At 42.2% G+C, this 26,800-nt stretch overlaps 1 protein-coding gene across 4 annotated transcripts in view; it reads left to right on the forward strand.

The window, feature by feature from the left end:
- LOC140478739 (probable E3 ubiquitin-protein ligase HERC1) overlaps positions 1-26,800 on the forward strand; it is a 342,968-nt gene that overhangs the window by 15,203 nt on the left and 300,965 nt on the right. For all 4 annotated transcript variants that reach the window (XM_072572083.1, XM_072572056.1, XM_072572075.1 and 1 more), the window contains exons 2-3: positions 10,640-11,572; positions 12,474-12,569. In XM_072572083.1, the coding sequence (XP_072428184.1) occupies positions 10,655-11,572; positions 12,474-12,569 (1,014 nt within the window). In that variant the 5' untranslated portion in view covers positions 10,640-10,654. The remainder of the gene's footprint in view (positions 1-10,639; positions 11,573-12,473; positions 12,570-26,800) is intronic.

The raw sequence follows: 26,800 nt of genomic DNA on the forward strand, positions 1-26,800 counted from the left end.
AATCCATCCATCTATGCCTGTGTCTAAGTCATTTATAAAAACGATAAACAGCAATGGTCTCAAAACAGATCCTTGTGGCACACCACTAGTAACCGGACTCCAGGCTGAATATTTTCCATCAACCACCACTCGCTGCCTTCTTTCAGAAAGCCAGTTTCTAATCCAAACTGCTAAATCACCCTCAATTCCATGCCTCTGCATTTTCTCCAGCAGCCTACCATGTGGAACCTTATCAAAGGCTTTACTGAAGTCCATGTATACCCCGTCAACTGCCCTACCCTCATCTACATGCTTAGTCACCTTCTCAAAAAAACTCTGAGGTTTATGAGACCCGACCTGCCCTGCCCTCGATGAAACCGTGTTGACTATCTGAAATCAAATTGTTGCTTGCTAGATGATTATGAATCTTATCTCTTATAATCCTTTCCAAAACCTTTCCTACAATAGAAGTAAGGCTCACCGGTCTATAATTACCTGGGTCATCTCTACTGCCCTCTTGAACAAGGGTGCAACATTTCCAATCCTCCGGTCCTCTGATACTAAATCTGTAGACAATGATGACTGAAATATCAAAGCCAAGGGCTCTGCTATCTCCTCCCTAGCTTTCCAGAAAATTCTCTGATACATCCCATCCAGCCCAGGGGACTTGTCTACTTTCACTCCTTCTAGAATTGATAACATCTGTTTGTAACTAACCTCGATCCTTTCTAGTCTAATACCTTGTACATCATTCTTCTGCTCTACAATATTCTCCTTTTCCTGTGTGAAAACCAATGACAAATTTTCGTTCAGCACCTCTCTGATCTCCACAGGGTCCACACTCAACTTCCCACTTCTGTCTTTGACTGACCGTGTTCCTACCATAATCATCCTTTTATTCCTCACATACCTATAGAAAGCTTTAGGGTTCTCCTTTATTCCATTTGCTAAAGACTGCTCGTGTCCTCTCTTTGCTCTTCTTAACCCTCTCTTTCAATGCTTCCTAGCTGATCTGTAACTTTCCATCGCCTCATCTGAACCATCTTGCCTCATCAACACATAACCCTCCTTCTTCTTCTTAACAAGAGATGTAATTTCTGCAGTAAACCACAGTTCCCTTACCTTATCATTTCTTCCCTGCCTGACAGGGACATACCTATCAAAGACACACAATATCTGTTCCTTAAACCAGCTCCACATTTCCATTGTCTGCATCCCCTGCATTTATCTACCCCATTCTATGCATCCTAATTCTTGCCTAATTGCATTATAATTGCCCTTGCCCCATCGATATCTCTTGGCCTGTGGCATGTACCTATCCCTTTCCATCGCTAAAGTAAACATAACTGAATTATGGTCACTCTGTCCAAAGTGTTCACCTACAGCTAAATCAAACACCTGGCCTGGTTCAATACCAAGCACCAGATCGAGTAGTAGCCTCCCCTCCTGTCAGCCCTTCGACATACAATGTCAGAAAACCCTCCTGCACGCATTGGACAAAAACTGATCCATCTGACATACTAGAGTTATAGCATTTCCAGTCAATGTTGGGGAAGTTAAAGTCCCCCATAATGACCGCCCTGTTCCTTTCACTCCTACCCAGAATAATTTTGCTAATCCTGTCTTCCACCTCCCTGGAACTCTGCGGAGGCCTATTTTAAAAAAAAACTCCAAGCAGTGTGACCTCTCCTCACCTGTTTCTAACTTCAGCCCACACTACCACAGTATACGAGACCTTATCAAAAGTTCTTTCAGCCACCGTTACACTATCCTTGACTAACAAGGCCACGCCTCCTCCTCTTTTACTGCCTTGCCAGTTCTTAATGAAAGATCTAAACCCTGGAACCTGCAACATCCATTCCTCACCCTGCTCTATCCATGTCTCCGAAATGGCCACAACATCGAGTTTAATATAGGTAAGTGAGGTCTTGCATTTTGGAAAGTCAAATCAATGTAGGAGTTTCATGCTGAATCATAGGGCCTTAAGGAGTGCAGTGGGATCTTGAAGTTCAGGTTCACAGTTCTCTGAAAGTACAGTCACAGACAGGGTAGTGGACGTGTTTTTTGGCACACTGGCCTTTATTAGTCAGGGCACTGAGTGTAGAAGTTGGGATGTTATGTTGCAGTTGTACAGGATGTTGGTGAGGTTGTACTTGGAGTATTATGTTCAGTTTTGGTCACCTTGTTATAGGAAGGATGTTATTAAACTGGAAAGAGTGCAGAAGAAATTTACCAGGATGTTGCCAGGGCTTGACAAGTCTGAGTTATAGGGAGAGGTTGGTCAAGTTACAACTTTTTGCTTTAAAGATAGGAAATTGAAGGTTGTTTGGGGGGGGTGGGCGGAGATAGGAGAGAGGTTTTATAGAAGTGTATACAATCATGTGAGGCATGGATTGGATGAATGCATTTGGAATCTTTTTCCCCTGGTTGGGGAATCGAGGACTAGAGGACATCAGTTTAAGGTTAGAGGGGAAAGAGTAAAAGGGAACGTTATGGGCAACTTTTTTTACACAGAGGTGGTACGCCCATGGAATGAGCTGCCAGTGGAAATGGCTGAGGAAAGTACATTGACAACATTTAAAAGGCATTTGGACAAATACATGGATAGGAAAAGTTTAGATGGATATGTTCCGGGAAATGCGGTTAGTGTGGATGGACATTTTGATCAGCATGGACCAATTTGGGCCAGAGGGCCTGTCTCCGTTGCTGTAGGACTCTGACACCAGCATTGAAATCCTGGACTTGTGATGACTGATCTCCATCTACCACAACCATCATCTTTTATGCTGGGTATGAATTCAACCAGCAAAGAGTTTTCCTCTTGAGTCATAAATGTCAAAATAAGAGTAGGCAGTTCAGCCCTTTGAGTGTGCTCTGCTATTCCATCTGATCATGGCTGATCATCCAATTCGGTACCCTGTTCCCATTCTCTCCCCAAAGCATTATTTTAATCTTGACTGCTTTCTGTGGCAGAGAATTTCACAGGCTCACTACCCTATGGATAAAGAAATTTCTCCTCATCTCAGCCCTAAATGGCCTTCTCCATATATTTAGACTGTGACCCCTGGTTTAGGACTTGCCGGTCATTGAAAGCATCCTTCCTGCATTTACCCAGTCTAGTTTTGTTGAACTTCTAAGAGGCCCCTTACTCTCCTAAACCCCAGTGAATGTAGTCCTAACAGATTCAAACTTTCTCTTCATAAGTCTGCCATTGCAGAATCAGGTTCACCGCATTCCCTCCAAGCCAGGCCATTCTTTTTCAAATAAGGAAACCAAAACTGCAGACAATACTCCTGGTGGCCTCACCAAGCCTTGTATAACTGCAGCAAGATGTACCTGCTCCTGCACTTTATTCCTGCAATGAAGCCAACCTATCATTTGCTGCTTCACCAGCTGCTGCACCTATATATTACTACCAGTGACTGGTGTATGAGGCCACCTAGGTCTCACTACACCTCCCCCATCTTCAATCTGCCACCATTCAGACAATATAGATAATAATATCCAAATTATACTTAATCTGCCATGTATTTGCCCTTTCCCTCAACTTGACCTTTACAAACTCCTCTATAAACCTTCCTCCAGCTGTAAGAATATCTATTTACCATCATTCTCTGTTATTTGTCACTAAATCAATATTATATCCAGGTTGCTACTTTCCCTTTTACATAACGACCTATAATTTTCCTCAAGACTGTTGTGTGGCACTGCCACAGAAAATGTTCGAGTGTTTTTAAGAAGCAGGTAGATATATGTCTTAGGACCAAAGGGATCAGAAAGTATAGGGCAAAAGTGGGAACAGAGTACAGAGTTAGATGATCAGCCATGCTGTTATTAAATGGTGGGACAGGCATGAAGGACTGCATAGTCTACTCTTATTCACATTTTCTATGTTTCTATGTATCAAATGCCTTCAGGAAATCCATGATCAGGGAGTCCCCAATTTACGAACATGCAACTTGCAAACACAATCCCACACAGAGGTCTAATTTTAAAGGTCCAATATATAAACATTTCCTGTACTTTAAATGACTATGTTGGCCAGCATCGGGTTTTGACTTGCATTCAAGTTGACTTGTGCACGGATTCAAAGGAACCTGTTCGCAACCTGGGGGCTGCCTTTCTACTACAGAGCCTTTATGTTACCTCTTTTCAGAAAAATCTCCGATAATTTCCCCTTGGAAATCCATGCTGACTCTTCCTAATCAACCCAGCTTTTTCCTTGTGCCTGCTAATTCTAGTCAGAATAAGTGTTTCTAGAAGTTTCTCCACCACTAAAACTGACTGTTTTAATTATAGACCATTCATTTAACATCTCAGCCATGCCCCCAACTCCATGTAAATCCCAATTTAGTTTTTAATCAGCACTACTCACCCAGAAACACTTGTTTATTATTTTGTCTGTTACAATTTAAACAAGTTGCAGACTAATCTGACCAGAATATTATGAGTGAATTTGCCCACGTGTCCCACAATACCAAAGCAGTCAAATCAATATGAACACAGGCTGGTACCAAAGCAAAATAATCCCACTTTATTAGGAATAAAATTACAATAATCTTTAATAGTTATCATACTACCCCGAAGCCTATTTAGTCCTTTAAGGTTACAACATTTCCTGAGTCTCTTGTAATTTTATGCAATTACTTTTTCTGTGGCTCGGTCCCTGGGTGTGTGTGAAGCTGCTTTCTTCCCCTCTCTTTCTGGATGGTCAGTTGGTCTCTGCCATCTGCCTTCTGAAGAGACCACCATAGCCTCAGATGATTCCAAGAATGGTTCCTAGAGAGGAATCTGCAGGTGAACTCCTTTTTCATATCTTTTAGATGGTTTTCTGGAACTTTCAATAGTTCTGGCCAATCATAGAGATGCACTTAATAGTTTAAACATGAGTAAACATTTAGATGGCATACTACTGTTACTTTTTGTCTAGCAAGACCTGGTCCCTTTCTGTCTGGGCAAAACTTTAAGTGAATAAGTTGTTGGGGGTGTCTGTGCAGAATATCTGTTGTCTTTTACATTATACTAATATCATTAGCACCTAGCTGATTTCTTTGCAGTGTGTGGATTTTGTGATTTCAGAGTTTACTTGGAATGCTTGAAACATTGACCTTGCTATTGGGCCAAATTCTAATGAACTATGGAAGGATGTGGGACTCCTTTTTATTAGCTGCTAGCCTATTCTCCATTTCTTTGTTTCTCTTATAGAGTCATAGTGATGTACAGCACGGACACATACCTTCTGGTCCAATGCTGACCAGACATCCTAAATAAACCTAGTTCCATTTGCCAGCATATGACCCATATCTCTCTAAACTCTTCCTATTCGTATACCCATCCAGATGCCTTTTTATAATGTTGTAATTGTACCCGCCTCCACCATTTCCTCTGGTGACTCATTTCATCCATGTACCATCCTCTGTGTGTAAAGACTGCCCCATTGGTCACTCTTAAATCTTTCCCTCTCACCTTAAATCTATGCCGTTGAGTTTGGACTCCCATCCTGGGGAAAAGACCTTGGCTACTCACCCTATCCATGTCCCACATGATTTTAAAAACTTCTATACAGTCAGTCCTCAGCCTCCAAAGCTTCAGGGGGAATAGCCCCAGCCTACTTAGCTTTTCTGTGTAGCTCAGACTCTCCAATCCTGGTAGCATCCTTGTAAATCCTGTAGAGAATGGGGATAAAAGGGTCCTTCTCAGTCTGGCAGCTCCTCGTAACTCCTATACTTAATGCACTGACCTTATTTGCTTTGTCATCTCCCCTCCTAAACTTTCAGTAATTTTGTTGGTTCTCAATTGTGTTTCTTGTCTTAACACCTGTCATAAGCATACTTATTCTTCCTAATATCAATTTCTACCTTTTTTCATTCAGGGAACGCTGAATTTGTTTGTTTTGCCTCCCCATTTGAGGGAATATACTTTGACTTGAATTTTCACCCCATCTGTCACCTTTACCATTTCTGTTTCTTATGGTATTTTCTCAGCATAATTTTCCTTGATAAACATTGATGCATAATACTCATTCAGGATGAAGGGCTTATGCCCGAAATGTCCATTGTCCTGCTGCCTAACCTGCTGTGCTTTTCCAGCACCACACACTCGACTCAGTACTGTAGCCTTGCTTTGCAACTCTCAACATATATCTTCCTCCTTCCTTCCTGGAAAAATAGTAAGAAAAGACAATAAACACTTCTATACACATATGAAAAGGATAAGCTCAGCAAATGTGATGTCGAGACTAGTGAATTGATCATTGGAAGCCAGGAAATGGCTAGTTTTCTCACACGCTCATTTTCTTCCTCTTGTTTATTTGTCATCTCTCTGGTTTTGAAAATTTTCCAAACCTTTTGCCTACTAGTAATCCTTATACTATTGTGCATCTTTTACTTTAAGACAATTCTTAATGTCCTGGGATACTTCATTCTTTCTGTGGAGTCTTTCTTTTTTAATGGGATGTACTTTCATTTAGAGTATCAAAAAACATTATGAAAATAATAGAAAACTGAGGCATAAGGAGGAAGGAATTTAAAACAATCATAATTACTAAAGAGAAGCTACAATGAATGCTAATGGAACTACAGACTGACAAATCCCTTTGACACGATAGCCTGCATCCTAGGGTCTTAAAATATGTGGCTACAGGAACAGTGGATATATTGGTTGTATATCTTCTAAAATTCCCTAGACTCTGAAAAGGTTGCAGTGCTTGGAAAACCAGAAATGTGACACCTCTTTTCGAGACAGTGGGGAAACAAAGTAGGAAGCTATGTAGATCAGTTGCACTGACCATCATTTGGCAAAACTGTAATACATTAGTAAGGAAGAAATAGCAGGACATTTATAAAATCATAACACAGTCAGAGTGAACATGTTTCATGGAAGAGAAATTATATTTAACAAATTCATCAAAGTTGTCTGAGAATGTAACAGAGTTGATAAAGGGGAACCAGTAGATGTAGTGTAGTGTGATTGAATTTCCAAGCAGCATTCAAAAAGGTACCACACAAAACACGTGAGCAGGATACAAAGAGTCTGCAAAAGGTCATTGGTTTAAGTGGGACTGCAGTAGCGTAGTAGTAATATCACTGAGTCACCCTGAACCTCAGGCTTATGTTCTGAGGACATCAGCTTGAATACCACCATGACAGATGGTGACCAATACAGAAAGTAATTACAAAGTCTTGATGTTAGCTTTTGTTGCAGTGGGTTGGAGTACAAACGTAAGAGTATCATACCGGTGCTACTGTGCCTGAAGTACTGCGAACTGTCTTAATCTACTTACTTGAGGAAATGGTCAGAGCAGGTTCACCAGGCTAAGATTAAGGGGATTGTGTTATTATGAAAGATTAAGCGAGGGTCTACAAGCGAGTTGAAAAGACTGAGAGGTAATTTTATTTGAATATGCAAAATTCTAAAGAGTTTTGATCGGGCAGCTGAGACAATGTTGCCTTTCGTGGAGGAACTATGTGGGCAATTCTCCTGCTCCTTGGATGCTGCCTGACCTGTGCTTTTCGAGCACCACACTCCTTGACTCTGATCTCCCAGCTAGGAGAAAGTGAGGCCTGCAGATGCTGGAGATCAGAACTTAAAAATGTGTTGCTGGAAAAGCGCAGCAGGTCAGGCAGCATCAAAGGGGCTTCTGCCCGAAACGTCGATTCTCCTTCTCCTTTGATGCTGCCTGACCTGCTGCGCTTTTCCAGCAACACATTTTTAAGCTCTGATCTCCCCGCACCTGCATTCCTTTCTTTCTCCTGAGGACATCAAAGAGGATTAATGAGGGCACAGCGTTCGACATGATCCATATGGACTTCAGTAAAGCATTCGACACGTTCCACATAGGAGATCGGTTAGCAAGGTTAGATCTCATGGAATACAGGGAAAACTAGCCATTTGGATACAGAATTGGCTCAAAAGTAGAAGAAAGAGGGTGGTGGTGGAGGGTTGGTTTTCAGAACAGAGGCCTGTGACCAGTGGAGTGCCACAAGGATCACTGCTGGGTCCGCTACTTTTTGGCATTTCAATAAATGATTTAGATGTGAGCATAACGGGTATAGTTACTAAGTTTGCAGATAACACCAAAAATGGAGGTGTAGTGGACAGTGAAGAAGGTTACCTCAGATTACAATGGGATCTTGATCAGATGGGCCAATGGGCTGAGAAGTGGCAGATGGGGTTGCGTTTAGATAAATGTGAGGTGCTGCATTTTGGGAAAGCCAATCTTAGCATGATTTATACACTTAATGGTAAGGTCCTAGGGAATGTTGTTGAATAAAGAGACCTTGGAGTGCAGGTTCACAGCTCCTTGAAAGTGGAATCGCAGGTAGATAGGATAGTGAAAATGGCGTTTGGTATGCTTTCTTTTATTGGTCAGAGTATTGAGTACAGGAGTTGGGAAGTCATGTTGCGGCCATACAGGACATTGATTAGGTCACTTTTGGAATGTTGCGTGCAATTATGGTCTCCTCCCTATAGGAAGGGTGTTGTAAAACATGAAAGGGTTCAGAAAAGATTTACAAGGATGTTGCCAGGTTGCATAGGCTGCGGCTGTTTTCCCTGGAGCGTCAGAGCATGAGGGGTGACCTTGGAGATGTTTATAAAATTATGAAGGGCATGGATAGGATAAATAGATAAGGTATTTTCCCTGTGGTGGTGCGTCCAGAACGAGAGGGCATAGGTTTAGTATGAGAGGGGTAAGATATAAAAGGGACCAGAATGGGTTGGGATACCTGGTCGACATGGACGAGTTGGACCGAAGGGCCTGTTTCCGTGCTGTATATCTCTGACTCTTTGACCAGTTCAGCCATTCGAATGAGAGCGTCAGTGGAAGAGTACCAGTTAGGTTGGTGGGAGAGGAAGAAATGGATGGCTTGGAGGCTTTTGTCATGACAGATAGATGTGAGTAGTTCATCAACTTCACAAACACCATCCACCCTGCCCTCAAGCTCACCTGGACCATCTCGGACACCTCTCTCCCCTTCCATCTCCAGAGACCGACTCAACACGGACAATTACTTCGCACCCACAGCTACTTGATTTACACCTCCTCCCACCCTGCCTCCTGTAAAAAGAAAGCTATCCCTTATTCCCAATTTCTCTGCCTCCACCGTATCTGCTCTCAGGAGGACCAATTCCACCGTGGAACATCCCAGATGGCTGCCTCCTTCAAAGACTACAATTTCCTCCCTATGTGGTTGCCGCCCTCCAGTGTATCTCTTCCACTTCTCACACCTTTGCCCTTGAACCCCACCCCTCCAATTGCAACAAGGACAGAAACCCTCTGGTCCTCACCTTCCACCCCACCAACTTCAGGATACAACGCATCATCCTCTGCCATTTCTGTCACCTACAGACTCCACTACCAGGGATACATTTCACTCCCCCACCCCTATCTACGTTCCGGAGAGACCATCCCCCTCGGTGACTCCCTTGTTAGGTCTACTCCCAGCACTTTCCCCTGCCGCTGCAACAAATGCCAAACCTGCACCCACACCTCCCCCCTCACCTCCATCCAAGGCCCCAAAGGATCCTTCCACATCCCTCAGAGATTTACCTGTACTTCCACAAAGTCATCTACTATATCCATTACTCTCAATGTGGTCTCCTCTACATTGGAGACAGGACACCAACTTGTGGAACATTTCAGAGAACATCTCTGGGACACGCACTAAACAACCCTCCCGTGCTGTGGCCAAACCCTTCAACCCCAATCTCCCACTCTGCCAAGTCCTGGGCCGCCTCCATCACCAAACTCTAGCCACTTGACACTTAGAGGAAGAATGCCTCATCTTCTGCCTTGCGGCCTTCCAACCACACTGGATCAATGTGGATTTCACCAGTTTCCCCATTTTCCCTCCCCCCACCTTATCCCAGATCCAACCTTCAATCTTGGCACTGCCCTCTTGAACTGTCCTACCTGTCCATCTTCCATCCTATTTACCCACTCGACCCTTCTCTCCAACCTATCACCTTCACCTCTCTCTCCCCCCCCCCCCCCCCCCCCCCAGCTTCATCTACTTATCGCATTCACAGCTACCTTTCTCCCCCATCCCCACCCATTTATCTCTCAGTCCCCTTGGTCCACCCCGCCATTCCTGATGAAGAGCTTATGCTTGAAATGTTGACTCTCCTACTTCTCAGATGCGCCACACTCTTCGACTCTGAGCTCCAGTATCTGCAGTCCTCACTTCCTCTTGTTAGTCTTTGGCATTCTCTTCTGCAGAAAGCACTGATACCTGAGTCACAGAGTATATTCAAGGCTGAGTTAATGATTTTTGACTGATAAAGGAATCAAGAGTTTTGGAGTGCAAAGGGAAAAGGTAAGAATGGATTGTAGCATTATCTCCACAATCAGTCATGATCTTATTGAATTGTGGAACAGGTTTAATGTTCCACATAATCTTCTCCTGCTCTGGTCGTTTAATGATGGAGAGGCCTGGTATGGAGCATAAACACCAGAATAGAGCATTTTGGTAGTGACCTGTTTTGCTTTTGCGTATTCTCAATCAAATTAAAATAGAGTTCATGACTTTTTTTATTAAACATTTGATTTATCCATCCTTGTAAGGATAACAATAATTGTGCAGGGTACTAGACCTCACTCTGTAGGTTCTGTACAGAGAATAAGAGGAGTCATGTGTGTTTTTTTTTCCTTTCTCTCCAGATTCAACAGTAGAAAATGGTTACATGTCCCACAAATGTAATACTGAAGTGGCTTGAACATCTGAATAGTTCCTGGGCCTTGGAAGACAGTGAATCTACAGCAACAAGGGAAGGTGCTTCTGCATTGTATGAAAAGTTGCTCCATAACAAAGAAGTGGTAGGGATATCCCAGCAGGCCCAACATTTGATTGATCCTCGGTTGCCAGATTTTGAACATGAGTCTTCAGCTGTGGAAGAACGTGAGCAGTATCTCTCTGCACTACTCAACAGCCAACAGAATTTGGCCAAAACAGTCTTTGGAAATTCACCTTTTGCTGTCGCCTTACACATGCGATTACTGACTCTTCAAAGAATATTTTATGCACTTTCTAACAAATATCACGATAGGTTCAGACCGGAGCGTCAAGTACAAAGGCAGAGTTCTGACACCAGATTAGATCCAGCAGATGCGTTGGTCAGGAATACAAGAACAAAAACGGGTACTGATGTTTTAATTGAGATGGGAGTTAAGACTGGCCTAAGCCTACTGTTTGCACTAATTCAACAAAATTGGCAACAGTCAAAGTTAGATCCAAGTTTGAGCCTGTGTAATGATGTTTTGTGCACAGCCTGCACAATTATCAATTCTCTACCTCCACTTTCTCTAGCAAATGAAAGTAAAATCCCACAGGTAGGTTTGGACTGCCTTGCACAAGTTACGACATTTTTAAAGAAGATGACCATGCCCAGTTCTGGTGCTGACAGTCAAGGTCGAAGATTGGCTTCAGAGCTACTACTGGGTCTTGCAGTTCAGCGTGGATCTTTGAAGTTTCTACTTGAATGGATTGAAGTGGCATTGGCTGCTTCAGCAGCTGCTGCTAATGCATCAGAAAAGGAAGGAATGATTGGATATGATTGTTTTATAAAATCACTGGAGCAACTGAAGCATTGTTCGGTGAGTGATTTATTTATCCAAGATAGACTTTGTTTCTATATATGGGAGGTTGCTTAGCAAGTAAACACTTAATTTGCTATTTTGATGTTCTGATTTGTAAAATATATTGTTTCCTTTTACTTCATTATAAAATGATCACCAAAAGATTGCACCAGAAACAAATTAAAATTTAATCACATTGTACTGGTACCTCTTCTCCTTTGTAGTTCTGTTCTTCTGTATACTGCTTAAATTGGGAATTTTAAAAAATATAAAATCACTTAAGTAATTTATTTGAGCTGCAGAGAAGATTCTTGCATAGATTCACCTTAAATTAACAAATTAAAGAATTTGAAGAACTGAGTATAGGCTATTGCTGATAATGTACATCTGTTTTGCCATTTAAAAAACAAGTTATCCAATCACTTGAATGAAGCGAGTATACATCTTGTTAGTCAAAACAAAGCAAATCATCATATTTGAATTGTGACTTTGTTTTAATACAATAATATATTCATCAAATCTGCTTGCTGGGATTTGCTATAGATATTTTTTTTCACATTCTAAGCAATGGAAGAGAGGGTGAAGTGGGAAGGAGACATATTTTCTCATTTTTCTGGTTTTACTATTCACCTGTTCTGATTTTCATTCTTTTCACAATGTTCTCCATCTTTCTTTTAGTACTCCCTTCCCCACTGACTGTAAATGTAATGCTTTCACTAGGGAAAATGTGGCTTATAGTATTTTTATGCTTTTTTAAGAGTAAAATCACATGTACTAAACTGTCATTGCTAATTCAGGTTGTAAAAGAAGTAGTTTGACTTTACCCACTTCATTTGTTTACTTCTGTTCACTACTCTTCTAAGGAAAAAAAATGCTTAGGACCAAACATGCTGATTATTTGATGTGTTTTAACTCCTAGAATGCATATGTGGATAATCTACAGAATCAAGAGCTCAAGAAGACTCCAGATGGGATGTGTTCTCTTTCCAATGCAGCAATTTGTCTTTTTGAAGAGGTTTGTCATTTCTTTTTGTGTTTTAATTTATATATTGGCAACATAATCCAAAATTGATGGATGTTGTCCCAATCATTTGTTTAGTGATATTCATTTAACATGGGTAATTTTAATTGTCAGTAGTTTTATGTTTTTTGATGGCTTAGAGTTCTAGAACAGTTACGGCACAAAAGGGAGGCCATTTACAACAATGTCACAAACACCACAATTAGCATTCCTAGGTATGTCCTGTCCCACCAGAAAAACAGACCCACCAGAGATGATGACACAATTGCATGCATACAGAAAGGAAGTGCCCTAGGTGTCATTAGTATTGACTCTAGACCTATGAAGTCTCTCAGAATGATGTCAGACATAGGCAAGGAAACTTCCTCCTGATTACTATTTTCTACCCTGGACAACACCTAATTTTGTGCTGATAGCTAGCAAATAATAATCATACCACACAAGTGCCACTTTTAAATCTTACATTCTGCAATGCAGTCTGAACCTTAATCTTAACACAAATAAATTTTACCTCGTCATGCCATTGCTTCAGAAGAAAAGGTTGATTAAAAGGCAAAAAATAGAGTATGAGAGTAAACTAATGATTTGTGGGTGGCACGGTGGCACAGTGGGTGGCACGGTGGCACAGTGGTTAGCACTGCTGCCTCACAGCGCCAGAGACCCGGGTTCGATTCCCGCCTCAGGCGACTGACTGTGTGGAGTTTGCACGTTCTCCCCGTGTCTGCGTGGGTTTCCTCCGGGTGCTCCGGTTTCCTCCCACAGTCCAAAGATGTGCAGGTCAGGTGAATTGGCCATGCTAAATTGCCCGTAGTGTTAGGTAAGGAGTAAATGTAGGCGTATGGGTGGGTTGCGCTTCGGCGGGGCGGTGTGGACTTGTTGGGCCGAAGGGCCTGTTTCCACACTGTAAGTAATCTAATCTAATCTAAAAAGAAGCCTTGTTGAATTGTTGCAGTGCATCATGTAAATGGTACACATTGTTGCCATTATGAGTCAGTACTGGAGAGAGTGAATATTGAAGTTGTTATTGATGTAAATTGTAAAAGATGGAGTACCTTGCACCAACCCTTGCAGGACTCCATTCATCACATCCTGCCAATTACGGAAAACCTGCTCTGCATATCTGTTTTCTGCCAGTGAGCCAATCTTTTATCTAGACTAATATATTATACTCTACAGCATGAGCTTTTATTTTTGACAGTTACGTTTGTTGTGACATCTTATCAAATGCCTCCTGGAAAACTAAGTATAGTACATTTACTGGCTCCTTTTGGTCAACAGTCCATGTTACTTCTTCAAATAAGTCTATTTAATAGATTAAATATGGTTTCTCAGTCATGAAACCAGACTGTGTCTTCCCAAATACGTTGTTTTTGAAGTGTGCAGCTATAATGTCTTTCATGATTGATTCTAATGCTTTCCTTGCAAGAAATGTCAAGCTAACTGGCCTATAGTTTCTGCTTTTAGCAAATTTAAAGTTAGCATTAACAAAGACCCTAGGATGAAGAAATAAATGATACAAGCGTGGATTCAGGAAATCACAAAATTAGAAATTGCTGGATAAACTCGGGTCTGGCAGCATCTGTGGAAAGAAAGCAGAGTTAGCGTTTTGGGTCCAGTGCTCCTTCTTGAGGGTGGGTCCCTAGGATGAAGTCCATCTGAACCAGAGTCTTGTCACCGCACAGCTCCATCAGTTTGCTTCCCTCATTACTAATTTTGTAAAATTTCTCTTTCCCTTCTACCTCCCGATTGGCGGTTATTACTGAAATCATGAGAAAGTTGGTAAATCAAGCCAGGAAACTATAGACCAGTGAGCCTAACATCAGTGGTGGGCAAGTTGTTGGAGGGAATCCTGTCCGAGGTACATCCTGAGGGACACGATGTACATGTATTTGGAAAGACAAGGACTGATTCGGGATAGTCAACATGGTTTTGTGCGTGGGAAATCATGTCTCTCAAACTTGATTGAGTTTTTGAGGAAGTAACGAAGAGGATTGATGAGGGCAGAGTGGTAGATGTGATCTATATGGACTTCAGTAAGGCGTTCAACAAGGTTCCCCATGGGAGACTGGTTAGCAAGGTTAGATCTCAAAGAATACAGGGAGAACTAGTCATTTCGATACAGAACTGGCTGCATTTTTGGAAAGCAAATCTTAGCAGGACGTATACACTTAATGGTAAGGTCCTCGGGAGTGCTGCTGAACAAAGAGACCTTGGAGTGCAGGTTCATAGCTCCTTGAAAGTGGAATCACAGGTAGAAAGGATAGTGAAAAAGGTGTTTGATATGCTTTCTTTTATTGGTCAGAGTATTGATCTTAGAGGTTTATAAAATCATGAGGGACATGGTTAGATTAAATAGACAAGGTCTCTGTTCCCTGGGGTGGGGAAGTCCAGAACTAAAGGGCATAGATTTAGGGTGAGAGGGAAAACGTTTAAAAGAGAGACTTAAGGGACAACTTTTTCACACAGAAGGTGGTGTGCTTGTGGATTGGGCTGCCAGAGGAAGTGGTGGGGGCTAGCAACATTTAAACGGCATCTGGAGGTATATGATTGGAAAGGTTTGAAGGAATATGGGCCGGATGCTGGTAGGTGGGACTAGATTGGGGTGGAATATCTGTTCGGTATGGACGAGTTGGTCCTTAGCAATAAATACCAAAATTTCATTTACTTTTCTTGTTAACTGCTGCATTCATATTTTGTGCAACTCTTCCATGAGGATACCCAGATCCCTCTGCAGCAAAGCGCTCTGAAGTTTTTCAACATTTAAATAAGTGGTTTTTCTACCAGAATGGATAATCTCACACTCATCCATACTAAACTTCATCAGCAAAATTTTTGCCTTTTCACCTAACCTATTAAACTGTCCAGCCACAGTGGGGTCTGTGGACAAGTACCCCAAGATCTCTGCTTCGCTGAGCTTCCTAGTGTCTTGCCATTCATTGAGTACACCCATGCCTTGTTACTTTTTCCAAAGTGAGTCACAAAGCATTAGCATATTTATAAGGAGGACTTCTGAAGACAAGATTCAGTGGTCCATACAAGGTAATTAAAAATGTCAGTAAATGAATTACCTGGTTGCCACTACAGATCACAGGAAAAATCAGCTGTGCACATTAACACATTGAAATGACACTGCATAGCTATCAAGCTAAGAAGCAGTTACCACAATGTGAATTTTATATCAAGTTTGAAAAGGAGTAGAATTGATCGAAGACTAAAACTTAAATAAAGACAACTATGTAGAAATTAAAGCTGAACTAGCCAAGTGAATTGGTAGATTAAACTAAGGGATGGATTAGGAGACAGTGGCTGATATTTAAGGGGCCATTTCTGAACACACAAGTGATTATATTCCTCATATCAAGGAAAATGTTATAGAAATAAGAGAAAACGTCAACCTAAGGAAGAAGAGATAGAGTCATAGAGATGTACAGCATGGAAACAGACCCTTCGGTCCAACCCATCCATGCCAACCAGATATCCCAACCCAATCTAGTCCCATCTGCCAGCACCCGGCCCATATCCCTCCAGACCCTACCTATTCATATACCCATCCAAATGCATCTTCAGTGTTGCAATTGTACCAGCCTCCACCACATCGTCTGGCAGCTCATTCCATACACGTACCACCCTCTGTGTGGAAAAAGTTGCCCTGCAGGTCTCTTTTTATATCTTGCCCCTCTCACCCTAAATCTATACCCTCTAGTTCTGGACTCCCTGACCCCAGGGAAAAGAGTTTCCCTATTTACCCTATCCATGCCCTTCATGCTTTTGTAAACCTCTATAAGGTCACCCGTCAGTCTCTGACATGAACATCCTGTCCCTCAGGATTCCCTCCAACAACTTGCCCACCACTGATGTCGCTGTATAGTTCTCTGGCTTGTCCTTACCAACTTTCTTAAATAGTGGCACCACATTAGTCAACCTCCAGTGTTCTGGCATCTCACCTGTGTCTATCGATGATACAAATATCTCAGCAAGAAACCCTGCAATCACTTCCCTAGCTTTCCAGAGTTCTGGAGTACACCAGTTCAGGTCCTGGGGATCCACCCACTTTTATGCATTTCAAGACATCCAGCATTTACTCCTCTGTAATGTGGTCATTATTTCCCCACATTCTATATTTTCCATGTACATTTCCACAGTAAATACTGATGCAAAATACTCATTTAATATCTCCCCCATCTACTGTGTCTCCACACAAAGGTCGTCTTGCTGATCTTTAAGGGGCCCTAATGTCTCCCTAGTTACCCTTTTGTCCTTAATATATTTGTAAAAATCCTTTGGATTCTCCTTAACCCTATTTGCCAAAACTATCTCCTGTCCCCTTTTTGCCCTCCTGATTTCCCTCTGAGGTATCCTCTACTGCCTTTATACTCTTCTCAGGATTCACTCGATCTCTCCTGTTTATACCTGGCATATGCTTCCTTCTTTTTCTTAACCAAACCCTTAATTTCTCTCCTCATACAGCATTCCCTATACCTACCAGCCTTTCCTTTCACCCTAACAGGAATATACTGTCTCTGGACTCTGGTTATTGCAATTCTGAAGGCTTTCCATTTTCTAGCCGTCCCTTTACCTGCAAACATCTGCCCCCAATCAGCTTTTGAAAGTTCTTGCCTGATACCATCAAAATTAGCCTTCCTGCAATTTAGAACTTCAACTTTTAGATCTAGTCTATCCTTTTCCATCACTATTTTAAAACTAATAGAATGATGGTCTCAGGCCCCAAAGTGCTCCCCCAGTGACACCCCAATCACCTGCCCTGCCTTATTTCCCAAGAGTAGGTCAAATTTTGCACCTTCACTAGTAGGTACATCCATTTACTGAATCAGAAATTTTTCTTGTACACACTTAACAAATTCCTTTCCATCTAAACCCTTAACACTATGGCAGTCCCAATCTATGTTTGGAAAGATAAAATTGCCTACTCTCTCCACCCTATTATTCTTACACATAACTGAAATAATTGACAAGGAGAGACATACAAAAGATGTTTCCTTGTGTGGGGCTTCCTAAAACAAGAGCAATCCTCCATTGTTTTAGGATTATGTGTAGCAGATTTAAATCTGAAATGAGAAATTACTTCTCAAGGGATTCTGAATCTGTGGAATTCACTACTCAAGTGTGTGTGAATGATGGGACATATAACGAGGAGATAAACTTTTAAAAATAGTAACGGGTTGAAGGGTTACAGGGAGTTGAGGCCATAATGAGGGGCTGAATTGCCTATGCCTGCTCTCATTCTTATGTTCTCATGTAATAGGTAATTAAGAAAGCATACAAGACACTTGCCTTTATCAGTCGTTTCAGATTACGTGATGGTTATGTTGGAGGTGTTCAGAACTCTGGTTAGGCTACAGCTGGAATACTGTGTGCAGTTATGGTCGCCTGTGTACTTGTACAGTGTGATTGCACTGGAAGGGATGCAGCGAATATTTACCAGGATGTTGCTTTGGCTGAATAATTTTATCTATGAAGGGAGGCTGGAAGGAAGGCTCTGATTGTTTTCTTTCAAGCAGAGAAGGCTGATGGGGGACTCGATTGAGAAGCATCTACAAGATGAATAGGAAACAAAAACAGAAATTGCTGGGAAAAAGTCAGCAAACTCTGGTGGCATCTGTGGAGAGAAATCAGTTAATGTTTTGGGTTAAGTGATCCTTCAAAACAGGGTCAGTGGACCTAAAATTTTTACTGATTTCTCTCCACAAAACTTGCTGACTTTTTCCAGCAATTTCTGTTTTCCTTTCTGAATTCCAGCACCTGTAGTTCTTTTGGGCTATTTTAAAATACAAAGCAGCATCATTGTTGATGGATTAGTAATGAGGAGACATAATTTCAAAATGAAAGGCAATGGATTTAGAGGGTATTTGAAGAAAATTTTTTTCACCCAGAGGATAATAGGAATCTGGAATGTACTTCCTGGGTGGGTATTAGAGGCAGGAAACCTTAGCACTTGAGATATTGTGATATTCAGGGCCATGGGCCAAGTCCTGCAAAGTGAGTTTACTGTAGGTAGGCTAGCACAGCCAGTGGGCCATCGGGCCTTTACTGTGCTGTATGACTCTGCCTCCTATTGGTTCATGTGAGATGCATCTGCAACAGGTAGGCTGAGGATGAGATCAATACCTTTTACCTTTTATGTTCGTTCCCTCACCATCAGTTGTGGGCTCAGTTTAGCATCTATGGCCTTTCAGGTTTGGTCAGTAATTTTGCCAAACTTCTGTTGGCAATGAACTTTGCAGTCCACCAGCCAGAGTACATTCTGTGCTCTTACCACTTTCAGTGAATCCTAGAGTGATGTTCAACATGACAGAGAATCAATTCATCAGCCCGAATGCTTTGCGATGTGTGTGGTGTGCGCAGTTATTTATGATCAGGGGATTTCCTTGTCCATGTTTGTCCAGATGTGTTAATGGGGGTCCAAAGCTGATATTGATTACCCAGGCGACCTCATTCCTACTGTATACCACTCAGTAATGGTGGTGTCTGATCTTGTCTATAAGTTGATTCCATGAGAATGACTGTCTAGTTTGATTGGTCTATGGGACAGCTCTCTCAATTTTTGCATAATGATAGGGTTTGTAGGATCTCATGCAGTCAACATGGCTGTGTCTGCTGTTGTCATTTCTGGTGCCTTGTAGGTAGTCTGAGTGGATTTATTCCTTCTATTGGAAGGAATTGTAGCCATTTTAAAAGGCATTTAAAGGTTAATAAAGGTTTGACCAGGTAAGGATAGCTGGGCTTCTTTCCCTCGAGAGCAATAGTGAACTACATGGATTTTCTTGAGTGTTTTAATGGTCAACGTTAGACTAATTTTAGATTCTAAATTTATTAATTTTTACCGCTTGTGGAATTCTCACCCCTGTTCCCAGATGGGTCGCTAGATTACTAGTCTAATGACAGTACCTCTACTCCAATAACTCCCAATTACTGCCTGTACTTGTATATGTAGCTACTCTTGTATGTTTCAAAAGAAATAAGAGCATAGGTAGATCATTTGGCCCCTCAAATCTGCCTGTCAAGAACATAGGCCTGATTTATTCAACCTTTCATCATTGACCAACCCTATCATCCCAGGAACCAATTTAATGAACCCTCACTGAACCACTTTTGAAGAAAATGCATTGTTCCTTTTGATATGGAGAGCAAATCTGTACACTATACAGAAAAAGGACCCTTCAACCCGTTGAGTCTGTGCCAACCACCTAGCTATTCTAATCCTATTTTCATGAAAGTCTCATTGCCTAAGTAATAAAGGTCAGTGCACCATTCAGCTTTCCAATTGCTTGATGCGCCTGCTGGCAAACTTTGTGTTCCCAAATGATTACACCCAAGAACTCAGTACATCAAGATTTTAAAAGATTTCTACCCTTTACAGAAGTATTTTGTCATTACATTCTTGTTAGTAAGTGAATAATCTCGTACTTCCCCAATTTATATTTCTTTGGCCTATGGCTCAGTTAGTTACAAGTCCTCATTATCTTATATTCCCACTTTGCGTCATCAGCAAATCGAAATGTTATTCTCTTGATTAGCACAGATTGTAAATTGCTGACAGCCCATTACTGAATGATGCAGCACTCCATTTTTGCCTCCCAACTTGAAAATGCTCCATTCTTTGTTTTCTATCTGATAACCAATGCTAATGCGCTATTCCCAACTCCATGGGCCATGTATTTGCATGTCACTCTTTCATGTGACACAAAATAGCTTCAGGAAATCCAAATATTGTGCACTTACTGGATACCTTTTATCTACTCTACTAATTACATTCCCCAATGAACTAATGAATTCATGAAACACTTATTCACTGTCATGATTCATGTGAAATTATCTTACGTGCACTTGCATGATTTCCTTATCGGCTCTACCATTTTCCCTAACTGATGATTGATCAGCCTTTTAGATCTATTGTTATGTTTCACATTCCCTCCTTCCTTGCGTAACAATGGAACAATTACTATTAATTTACTGGGGCTACTCCAGAATATAGAGGATTTCGTAAATCATAGCCAGTACTTTGACTATATCTTATCTACCTCTTTTAGAGCCCCTTGGGTATAGGTCATCAAGTCCTGTGAAATTGTTAACTATTAGTTTAAGTTTCTCTAATACATTTTCTATGCTGACATGATTTTCTTCAAGTTCTTCACTCTCCAATACCTCTTGGTTACTCTTTGTTTTGGGTGTGTAATTTGTGGTCTACCACTTCAAAGGTAGACCACAAAACATTTGTTCGACATCTCTGCCATTTCCTAATTTCAACTGAAATGTCCTTTCTCTGCCCCTAATGGGCTGACATTTATTTTAATTGCTGTTATTTTTATATAGTTATAAAACGTTTTCAAATCTGTGCTAATGTTCCTGGTTAATTTTACCTTAATTTCTTTTTTCCCTTTTGTATCAACCTTTAGTCACCCTTGGTGGTTTAAAAGGATCTCCCAGTTCTCAGGCTTACTCCTATTCCTTATAATGTTTTAAATCTCTCGTTTAATGTTAATAACTGTGGTTGGAGTTTTCTCGCAAAATTTTTATCTTATTTATATGGAATGTATATTTACTGAACATTCTGAGTTACTCTCACTGTTTTATTTACTGCCATTCATGAGCAGTGATCTCAGGTTTGCTACTGGTGCAATGAGACAGTGAGATGAGGAACAGTCAGCGAATGCAGCTTAACACGTGGCTGCGGGGCTGTGCAGGAGAGAGGGCTTCAGATACCTAGACCATTGGGATACCTTCCAGGGAAGGTGGGACCTGTACATGAAGGACGGGTTGCACCTGAACTGGAGGGGCACAAGTGTCCTGGGTGGAAGATTTGCTCGTGTGATTTGGGAGAGTTTAAACTAGTTTGGCAGGGGGATGGGAATCAGAGCCACATGTCTGAGAGGGGGTCAGTTGCAGATGGGGCAGTGACAGGATGTATTGGATCTGTCAGGAAGGTTCCTCACGCGATGAAACAAAGGGATCAGTTAAAGTGTGTCTGTTTTCATGCAAGGAGTGTTCGAAATAAGAGTGACTAATTTAGAGCATGGATCAGTACTTGGGGCTACAATGTTGTGGCCATTACGGAGACGTGGATTTCACAGGGACAGGAATGGTAGCTTGATGTTCCAGGGTTTAGAACGTTTAAAAAGAACAGGGACGGTGGAAAAAAGAAAACAAAGAAAAAAGAAAATTTACAGCCCAGGAACATGCCTTTCGGCCTTCCAAGCCTGAACTGATCCAAATGTACTGTCTAAACCTATCGGTCAATTTCTAATCATCTGTATCCCTCTGCTCCCCACCTACTCATGCATTTATCTAGACGCGTCTTAAGTGAATCTACCATGCCTGCCTCTACCACCTCTGCTGGCAACGCGTTCCAAACGTCCACCACCCTCTGAAGTACTTGCTGTGTGTATCCCCCTGAAACGTTCCACCTCTCATCTTGAAAGCATGACCTCTCATTATTGAATCCTTCACCCTGGGAAAATGCTTGTCTCTATCCACCCTGTCTATACCCTTCATGGTTTTATAAACCTCAATCAGGTCCCCTCTAAATCTTCTTTTTTCTAATGAAAATAAACCTGACCTACTCAATTTTTCTTCATAGCTAGCACCTTCCATACCAGGCAACATCCTCGTAAACCTTCTCTGCATCCTCTCCAAAGCATCCACATCCTTTTGGTAATGTGGCGACCAGAACTGTACACAGTATTCTAAATGCGGCTGAAGCAACGTCATGACTTGCCAGCTCTTATACTCAATACCCCGTCCAATGAAAGCAAGCATACTATATGCCTTCTTGACCACACTATCCACCTGTGCAGCAACCTTCAGGGTACAATGGACCTACGCTCCCAGATCTCTCTGCCCATCAACTTTTCCCAAGGCTCTTCCGTTCATTGTATAATTCGCTCTAAAATTAGTCTTGCCTAAATGCATCACCTCACATTTATCTGGATTGAAATCCATCTGCCACTTTTCCGCCCAACTCTCCAGTCTATCTATATCCTCCTGTATTCTCTGATAGTCCCTTATGCTCTCTGCGACTCCACCAATCTTTGTGTCATCTGCAAACTTGCTGATCATACCAACAGTGCCCTCTTCTAGATCATTTATGTATTTTACAAACAACAGTGGCCCCAACACTGACCCCTGTGGAACACCACTGGTCACCTTTCTCCATTTCGAGAAACTCCCTTCAACTACTACTCTCTGTCTCCTATTGCTCAACCAGTTCTTTATCCATCTAGCTAGAACACCCTGCACACCATCTGACTTCACTTTCTCCATTAGTCTACCATGGGGATCCTTATCAAACGCCTTACTAAAGTCCATGTATATGACATCAAAGGCCCTTCCTTCATCTAGCAACTTGGTCACTTCCTTGAAGAGCTCTATTAAGTTGGTAAGGCACGATCTCCCCCGCACAAAACCATGTTGCCTATCACTGATAAGCCCATTCTTTTCTAAATATAAATAGATCCTATCCCTCAGTACCTTCTTCAGCAACTTTCCCACCACCGACGTCAGGCTCACTGCTCTGTAGTTACCCAGAATATCCCTACTACCCTCCTTGTACAGGGGGACAACATGAGCAACCCTCCAGTCCTCCTGCACCTCACCTATGTTTAAGGATGCCACAAAGATATCTGTCAGGGCTCCAGCTATTTCCCCCCTCACCTCCCTCAGCAACTTAGGATAGATCCCATCCAGTCCTGGGGATTTGTCCACCTTAATAACCTCTAGCCTACCCAACATATCTTCCCTACTTATGTGATCCAGACTAATCAAACTTCTATCTCTAATCTCAACATTCATCATGTTCCTCTCCTCAGTGAACACTGATGCAAAGTACTCATTCAGAATCTCACTCATTCAGAATCTCACCCATTCTCTCAGGTTCGACACACAGCCTTCCTTCGTTATCCTTTAGTGGACCAATTCTTTCTCTAGTTACCCGCTTGCTTCTTATATAAGAATAAAATGCTTTGGGCTTCTCCTTAATTCTGCTCACTAAAGCTATTTCATGACCCCTTTTAGCCCGCTTGATTCCTCGTTTAAGATTTGTCCCATTCTTCCGATATTCTTCCAGGGCCTGTTCTGTTCTTAGCTGCCTAGACCTTATGTATGCTTCTCTTTTCCTCTTGGCTAGTTGTACAATTTCTCCTGTCATCCACGGTTCACGAATCTTGCCCTTCCTTTCCTTTGCCTTCAACGGGACATGCTTATCCTGCACTATCTTTGAAAGCCTCCCACATCTCAAATGTGGACTTCCCTTCAAATAGCTGTGTCCAATCCACATTTCCCAGCTCCTGCCTAATTTTGATATAATTGGCCTAGGCCCAGTTTAGCACTCTTCCCTTAGGGCCAATCTCTTCTTTATCTACGAGTATGCTAAGACTTACAGAATTGTCACTGTTCCCAAAGAAATCCCCCACCGCAACTTCTACCACCAGTCCTGGCTCGTTCCCCAGTACCAGGTCCAATATGGCCCCTTCCCTTGTCAGACTATTGACATAGTGCTCTAGAAATCTCTCCTGGATGCTTCTTACAAATTCTACTCCATCCAGACCTCTGACGTTCAGTGTATCCCAGTCAATGTTGGGAAAATTAAAATCTCCCATCACCACTACCCTATTGCCTGTGTCTTTCCATCATCTGTTTACCTATTTGTTCTTCTACCTCACGCTCACTGTTGGGAGGCCTGTAATACAGACCCAAAAGTGTGACTGCACCCTTCTTATTTCTCAGCTCCACCCATAATGCCTCACTACCCAAGACCTCCATAGTGTGCTCCTTTAGCACAGCCGTAATATCGTCCTTGACCAGCAATGCAACTCTACCCCCCTTTTTATTTCCCTCCCTGTCCTGTCTGAAATGTCTATATCTTGGAACATTTAATTGCCAATCATCATGCCCTTCCTTCAACCAAGTCTCTGTGATTGCAATAATATCATACTCCCAGTCACCAATCCAAGCCCTAAGTTCATCTGCCTTACACACTATACTCCTTGCATTTAAAGTAGATGCATTTCATACCACCAGTTTTATTGGTCTCATCTGCTCTCTGCCTACTCTTCCCTTTATTAATGCTATCTTCATAATTCTTACAGTCTCCAGTCTCTACCTCACTGCCTACTTGTTTTCTCTTCTGGTTCCAGTCTCCTGCCACATTATTTTAAAACCTCCCCAATAGTAGGAGCAAAAACTCCCCCAAGAACATTGGTTCTGGTCTGGTTCAGGTGTAGACTGTCCCTTTTGTAATAGTCCCACCTTCCCCAGAACCGGTCCCAATGTCCTACAAATCTGAACCCCTCCCTCCTCCACACCTCTCAAGCCACATGTTCATCCTGCCTATTTTCCCATTTCTACACTGGCCAGCACGTGGCACTGGTAGTAATCCCTAGATCACTACTTTTGAGATCCTTCTCTTTAACTTCTCTCCTAGCTCCCTGAATTTTTCTTTCAGGACCTCATCTCGTTTTCTACTTATCATTGGTGCCTATATGCACCAAGACAATGAGTAATTGGGTGCTCATTGCTCATTAGCAATGCTACACACCCAAGAGGATGTGTAGCATTGCTAATCAGAGAGTGCATCACAGCTACAGAAACGAAGGTTGTTGAGGAAGGTTTGCCTACTGAGTCAGTACAGGTGGAAGTTAGGAACAGCAAGGGAATAGCCACCACATTGGGGGCTTTTTACAGACCACCTAGCAGTAGAGAGATTGAAGAATTCATAGGCGGGTGGATTCTGCAAAAATGCAGAAGTAGCAGTGCTCAACTTTCCCAGTATCGACTCGAACCTCCTTAGTGCAGATGGTTTGGACGGAGCTGTTTTTGTCAGGTGTGTTCAGGAGGATTTCCTTACTCAGTATGTAGACAGACCGACAAGGGTACAGGCCATTTTGGATTTGGTGCTCAGTAGCAAACCAGGACAGGTGTCAGATCTCGCGGTGGGAAAATACTTTGGTGACAGTGATCACAACTGCCTCATATTTAGTATAGCCTTGGAGAGTGAAAGGAGCAGTTACCGAGGGAAGATATCTAATTGGGGAAAAGGAAATTATGGTGCTATCAGAGAGGAGTTGGGAAGTACAGTCTGGGAGCAATTGTTCCACAAAGGGTACAGCAGACATGTGGAGACTATTTAAGGAGCAGTTGTTGTGAGTGATGCACAAATTTGTTCCTCTGAGACAGGTAAGAAGGGGTAAGATTAAGGAACCTTAGATGACGAGAACAGAGGAACTTCTCGTCAAAAGGAAGAAGGCAGCTTATGTAAGGTGGAGGAAGCAAGGATCTAGCACAGCTTTAGAGGATTACAGGCTTGCTAGAAAGGAGCTCAGAAATGGACTGAGGAGAGGCAGGAGGGGGCACGAAAAAGGCTTAGCAAGAAGGATTAGGGAGAACCCAAAGGCATTTTATTCATATGTGAGGAATAAGAGAATGATCAGGGAGCAGGTAGAACCAATCAGGGAAAGCCGAAGGAACTTGTGCGTGGAGTCTGAGCAGATAGAGGAAGCCTTAAATGAGTTTTTTGCTTTGGTTTTCACCAAGAAAAGGGACCTTGCTCTGAATGAAAACTTTGAGGAGCTGGGATGCAGTCTTGACCAAATCAAAATTGATGTGCTGGAAATTTTGGAAAACATTAACATTGATAAGTCCCCGGGGCCAGACCAGATTTATCCTAGGATGCTCCGGGAAGTGAGAAAGGAAGTTGCTAAGCTGCCGGCGAGGATATTTGCCTCCTCACTCCACAGGAGTCGTACCGGAGGATTGGAAGGAGGCGAATGTTGTTCCTCTTTTCAAGAAGGGTAATAGGGAAATCTCTGACAATTACAGACCAATCAGTCTTATGTCTGTGGTCAGCAACGTTTTGGAAAGAATTCTGAGGGATAGGATTTATGACTCGTTGGCAAAGCATAGTGTGATTAAAGGCAGTCAGCATAGCTTTGTGAGGGGCAGGTCATGCCTCACAAATCTTATTGAGTTCTTTGAGGAGGTGTCAAGACAGGTCGACGAAGGTCGAGCAGTGGATGTGGTGTTTATGGATTTCAGCAAGGCATTTGATAAGGTTCCCCATAGTAAAGTCAGGAAGTATGGGATACAGGGAGATTTGGCTATCTGGATTCAGAATTGGTTGGCTGACAGAAGGCAGAGAGTGGTTGTAGATGGAAAATATTCTGCCTGGAGGTCAGTGTTGAGTGGGGTCCTGCAGGGCTCTGTTCTTGGGCTCT

The sequence above is a fragment of the Chiloscyllium punctatum genome, chromosome 1 (genome assembly GCF_047496795.1).
Source record: "Chiloscyllium punctatum isolate Juve2018m chromosome 1, sChiPun1.3, whole genome shotgun sequence".
NCBI lineage: Eukaryota > Metazoa > Chordata > Chondrichthyes > Orectolobiformes > Hemiscylliidae > Chiloscyllium > Chiloscyllium punctatum.